Here is a 6,000-nt window from a genome sequence, read left to right as displayed (position 1 = left end):
GGAGGTGGAAGCAGGGATGGGCTACAAAGGAGGAATTTAGAAACATTGCCCAGGCATGTAGGGATGGTGTCAGGAATGCCAGAGCTCAGCTGGTTTCAACTTGCATGTCAAGGGTAACAAGAAGAGTTTCAACTGCTAAATTAGTGGTAAAAGGCTGAACAAGGAAAATGGCAGATGGTTACTGAATAGGGTGGGTGATTTAGTGAGAGTGGACACAGACAAACTGAGGAACTCAATGTCTTCTTTACCTTAATCTTCACCAGCAAGGTCTTCCAGGCCTCAAGGCCTGGGATTCATGGAGGGGAAGGATGACCATTTGTGGATGAATCAGGGATTGCTGGAGAAAACTTCGCTCATACAAGTCAGTGGAACGAGAAGGCCTGTGTGCAAGGATGCTGAGAGAGCTGGCTGGTGCCACAGAAAGGCCACTTTCAATCATCTTTGAGAGACCATGGATACCCCTGCCAACTGGAGAAATGTTGCACCTATATTCAAAAAGGACTCAAATGACAGCCCAGGCAACTGCAGGTTGTCCAGTCTCACTTCAATCCCTGGAAAAAACATGAATGAAGTTCTGTTGGATGATATTTCTGGACACATGAAGGATAAGTAGGCAATTGGGAATAATAAGCACGGGTTCACCGAGGATAAATCATACCTAGTGAACCTGCCTGATTGCCTTTTTTTGATGAAAGAATGGAATTTGTGGGTGGGGGTAGAGCAGTGGATGTCATTTACCATGAGTTTAGCAATATTTTCAACACTGTCTCCCACAATGTTCTTGTATCTAAGTTAGACATTATGGTCTGGACAGGTAGCCAACTGGATGGGTAAAGTACTGGTTGGTTTGGGTCAGAGGGTTGTGGTTAATGAGTTGTACTCTATCTGAAGGCTGTACTGTGGTATCTACCCTAGGACCAGTCCAGCAGTAGAATGGGTTGCCGAGGCTCCATCACTGGAGGTTTCCAAGACCGGATCAAGCCTTTAGCAAACTGGTCTGACTTCATTGCTGACTCTGCTTTGAACAGGAGGTTGGACTAGAGACCTCCTGCGGCCTCTTGCAACCTGAATGATCCTGTAATTCCTACCATGAGTGCTCAATACTGGAAAACTGCTTTGGATGCAGAATCCTCTCCCAACACTAAGTTGTTCCACACCCATTTTACAACCAAGGTACAGAGACTTCAACTACCCCAATTGCTGAGAGACTTTTACATACCTACTGTCTCAGCGTTTCCTTCCCTGCCAGAAAACAAACACTTTTTTTGGTTTTTGGTTTGGTTTTTTTTTTCTTAATAGCAGGGACTGTTCAGTGTACAAGTTGTGTAGCTGGGTCTGTTCAGTGTATATCACATACGCTCACACATCAGAGACCACAGGTTCCTCAGTACAAATACCTACAAAACAAGAAACTGCTTAACTGAGAAGAACCTCTGACATCTGGCTTAAGCTGCCAGGTCCTGAAAACAAAAGCTAGGATAAAAAGAGGGTATAGGATGTGCTGGGGTGTGGGGAAGAGAGGGTGACACTGGGGAGAAAGGGACTGATGGAGATGTATCAGGCAGAAGCGGAGCACCAGGGAAGAATGAGGAGCACCAGGGAAGAATGAGTAGGAGGTGCAGGGCAGATGGGGCCATTCTCCTTCAACACTAATCCTACCACTGTCCTTGGTGTGCAGCCCGCAACAAGTGGTGCCCAGTTCATGGGAGATGTGGTATACAGCAGAGGAATGAAGCTGCACAGAGCTCCTCTGAGGGCTTTTAGCTCCCTGCAGCCCCAGACTAGTCCTTGCAGGGTACATACAGCAAGGCAATACATCTAGGAGGAGCATGAGGGGAAAAAAAAAAGAATTTTCCTCCCAGAAGTGACTTACAGATTCCTCTGATTATTCTGATCCAAACAGCAAAGCAGTTCTCTCCTGCTGCAGTTGTCCTTTTCCCTTTCTGTGGCCTTGCTTGACGCGTACTTTCTGATATCTGCACCCAAGGTGACAGAGCTCTCATAGACAGCATCTCCTTCACTGTCCAGCTACAATTCACTCCTGGACCCTATTTCAAGTAGAAAACAGCACACTATATTATCTTGACATCAAAAATAATGCAGAAAGGAGCTAAACAGGACAGCCTTGATTCTGCTCTGTCCTACAAATATGTGCAATTTGAGCTTTTCATATATTTTACTGACAAAATGGACAGCAGAGAGCAGAAGCAGTAAAGGTATTTCACATGGGATCCTGATTTCTGCCAGCATTATTCAGACTTCTTTGATGTTTCCGATTTTTGAGCTGAAAAAGGAATGGACATGGAGGACAGATCACGTGGACAGAGCCTCAGAGAAATTCATTTTCATGCAGGGCTTGCCTGCCAACAGGAGAGACCAGGGAGAGGTGGGAATGATGGTTCTCCCGGCAAGCACTGACTGCTGGGTCCTTCTACTGTCCCATACACCTGGGCCTCTTTCTAGCATGTTGATGTACAAGTTGCTCCCCATGTGTCAGCACTGACAGGTCAGGAGGGCAGTTAACTCAAGCACACAATCCAGGTCACAGCATGTCTCTTCAGAGCAGGGCAGAAGTTGCTGTGCATCAGCCTACAGCATATGAACAGCAGCACTCTTTTGTCAGCAGCTCATAAGCCAGGCAAACCTGGACAGGCATTTGGAGACATAGGAACAAGTCAATCATTAATATTACCTTAATAGTCCCACTTACTATTACTAAATGTCAACCCTCAATTCCAACTGAGGGAGACTGGAAGGCACAATCTATCAGTCAGTAAAGCTTGCTCACTAGCACAAACAACCCATATTTTCTCTACCTTGCAACAAAAGGCTCGACTTGGGGTTGAAATGGTTTCTTCTCCCTCCTTCCTCTCTCTCTCTCCCCATCCCCCCCACCCTCCCAGAAAATTTCAGCTAAAATTGTTCATGAGAGAATACTTGCATGCAGGATAACCCTCCCTATCCACTCTTCCAAATACGTCCAAAGCACTTGAAATAAAGTCCTTCTCACAGTAAATGACCCCAGCCTCTGACTGAGAGAGTCTTGTGCTCTTAGCAGGATGTGGTGAGGAATGGCACAAGGGTTTGAAAGGGCTGAGCAAGAGGTGACACGGTGGACGACAGTGCTTTGGAGCCATTTCTGGAAACCATTGGCCTGTCGGCTCGGCAGTCTGGCTCGGTGGGTGTGGGAGTGTGATCAAATCTCAGGGTTGGGAAGAAGACATCCAGGCAATATCAATGTCCAATCAACCTGAAGTCACAGGTCTGGTTTAGGAGTGAAGGAGGCTTTTCCTTTGCGCTCTTGGCTTTTTCCCTTGGCAAGTTTTTGAGAAGGAGGTAACAGCTAGCGTGGGTGTCTGCACTGGGGGAAGAAGATACTGCTGTCTGCAGCATATCAGTCATACAAAACCATAACCGAACTGTACATCCCGTGGCTGACAGACCCCTGTGGGTCATAACATCCTCCCTTTATTCTCCTCCTCCTTTAGTCCTTTTTCTACTCCAGTAAGAGATCATCCTCGGACACGGTTGCTCCCACAAGGCTTCTCCGTCCTGCTGCCACCAGCACCCCCGACCACTGAAGCTGCCGCTCTGGCGCTGCCCCGAGGGAAGAGTTAACGGTGACTCTGGCGATAACGCGGAGCTATCAGCGGGCATTAGTGATGTTGTTGCTGTTGTTGTTGTTGCTTTAACGACACACGGGGAAAGAGAGGAGTTTCCTCCCCCCAGCGCCTTAGCAGTTCCGTTTCGGAGCACCGGGCTTTTCCCCTCTGCCAAGCGCGACAGGGCAAACTCGGCTCCCCGGGCACGGGCAGCCGGCTCCGGGCCGGGCCCAGCACCCGCGGGAAGCGGCTGTCACTCGGCTTGGAGCGGCTCCGCAGGGCGTGCCCGCACCGCTGCCCCAAGCTGCGGGCCGGGCCGGGCCGTGCCGGGCCGGGCCGGGCGGCAGGCGGTGGCTCGGCCGGGGCCGCCCCGGGGAGGCCGGCGAGCACGGCGGGGCGGGGCGGGGCGGGGCGGGGCAGTGCCGAGCCGAGCCGAGCCGAGCCGAGCCGAGCGGCGATGGAGGGTGCCGAGGCAGCGAGCCTGCTGGGGGAGGGCGGCCGGGGGCGGCTGGCCCAGTTCAAGACCTACCGGCGGCGGTGGTTCCTGCTGGCCGCCGTGTGCCTGCTGAACTGCTCCAACGCCATGGTGAGTGCGGCGCGGGGCCGGCACCGGCCCGGCCGAGACCCGCCGGCGCCCGGCTTCCCCCGCCGCCCCCGCACACCCTCCCCGCCGCGGGGAGCCGCTCCCGCTGCGCGGCTGGCGGACCCCCGCAGGCTGGGGGCGTGCGGGCCGCGGCCGCGCCGGGCAGCGGGGACGCTCCTCCGGAGGGGCGAGGGCGGCCCCGCGGCGGGGGGAGGAAGGGGCCGCTGCCGGCAGCCCCGGGGTGCCCGAGCAGCCGAGAGCGCAGGAGGAGGCGCAGAGCAGGCAGGGCGAACAGCCCTCTTTCCTGCCTGCCTGTGCCGGAGCTCTGGAGAGCAACTCTGGCTGCTGCTGCCCAGAGAGGATGGGGTGACAGAGCTCACCTGAGCCAAAACCACCTGCCATCTCTTCCTAGAAGCAGCCAGGCAATCTTCAGGGCTCTGCCCCAGTGCCCTGTCTCAGATCCACCCCCTCATCCTTGGAGCACCACGACTCAAGTTGTATTCGCACAGCACGGAGAAGCCTCAGCCTGGCCGTGCCCTAGGGACGGAATGAGCAGCTTTTCCTTTTGAACTTTGTTTCTCTGGTTACGGCTTGGGTCTGCACACCTCCCTTTCTGACCGGTGGGATCTGGGGCATGGAGGGGTGCTGATGGGGGAAGGGCAGGATGGGGCGGGAGCGTGTCTGTGATCTAGAAGAACGCAGCAGCAATTACCGTAGCGTCAAGCCAGACTGGGATGGAGCAAAGTGTATTCTGGAGCACAGCTGAGATTGCTGCCGAGTCCACTTCGTAGGCCATGGGAAGGAATAGAAAGTAGTCAGCGTCTGTGAGGGTCACACCTTTCAAATGTAAGAATAGGAGAACAGTCTTGAAACTCCTTGTGTAGAGGAGCAGGAGTTAGCTCTGCCTTATTGCTGGCCTGTGACAGCAGATTTATCTGGTCAGAAAAGGAAAAGGGAGCAAGCAGGTTTCCTTTTGGGATCTGTTGCACATACAGAACAGTATGGGAGTGATTCTGTACTAAACATACTGGTATGTGAATTTCTATTGCCTACAGGTTTATTCTGAAAGACCTGAAAAAAATGGATGCCAGATCACATCCCACCTGTTGAACAGATTAAAACCAAGTTCAGAAATTATCAAGATAAACACATAAGATTTCCCCTTACCAAGTCCTAGTATGCAAGATGGAAGCCCAAATCTTTGCTCACCAAGTCATTGAGGACATTGTTGATAATTATCAGACTGATGTAGAATTATTCCTGTGCTTGAGGATTACCATGCTGCGAATGCAGGCTGTCTGGCAGCCAAGATCAGGCACTGCAACCTGCAAACATTTAAATGCTGGGAAGGAAGAGTAGGTATTCCGTGATGCAAGAGTGCTGGAGTAGAGAAATGGAAAAACACAGAATTTGGCTGTATCTGGAAAACAAAAGATAAATGTGCTTTCTCAAGGTAAAATCGGTGTATCCTTGAAGAGTGTAAAAAGTATCCTGCAGAAAAGCAATGTGAAGCCCTGCTGCTTCCTTGCAGTTAAATTGGCACAGCACAAGAACATTATGTAGCAGGAAAAAAATCCACCCTGCTAGAAGTGGACAGTGACAGCATGGGTGAAAGAAGCTGTACAAAAACCTTTCCAGGATGTCTTGTCGGACTTTGGCTTTGCTGAAGCCTTAAGAGTGAAACTGGTGGGTTACTTAAAAAGGTCCTTTCAGTGCATCTGCAAGTAAAACTGTATCCTGAGTCATGTTGCTGAAAACTTTGTAGCCCTCAAAGATTGTACTGTTGTCTGTCTGCTTGGTCTCTTGCCAGCTTCC

At 51.5% G+C, this 6,000-nt stretch overlaps 1 protein-coding gene across 2 annotated transcripts in view; it reads left to right on the top strand.

Moving 5' to 3' along the window:
• The first annotated feature begins 3,499 nt into the window (after positions 1–3,499).
• Positions 3,500–6,000, top strand: part of SLC49A3 (solute carrier family 49 member 3) — a 28,535-nt gene continuing 26,034 nt past the window's right edge. Inside the window, exon 1 of one of the 2 annotated variants that reach the window (XM_075526521.1) lies at positions 3,500–3,620. Coding sequence is in view for 1 of the 2 variants with exons in the window: in XM_075526520.1 (XP_075382635.1) it covers positions 4,060–4,188 (129 nt within the window). In the remaining variant the exon portion in view is untranslated. Of the gene's footprint in view, positions 3,621–4,039; positions 4,189–6,000 lie in introns of those variants that run through there. The other variant, XM_075526520.1, reaches the window with a different exon arrangement.

The sequence above is a fragment of the Mycteria americana genome, chromosome Z (assembly GCF_035582795.1).
Source record: "Mycteria americana isolate JAX WOST 10 ecotype Jacksonville Zoo and Gardens chromosome Z, USCA_MyAme_1.0, whole genome shotgun sequence".
Classification (NCBI taxonomy): Eukaryota; Metazoa; Chordata; class Aves; order Ciconiiformes; family Ciconiidae; genus Mycteria; species Mycteria americana.
This window is presented reverse-complemented; position numbering and strand designations above follow the sequence as displayed.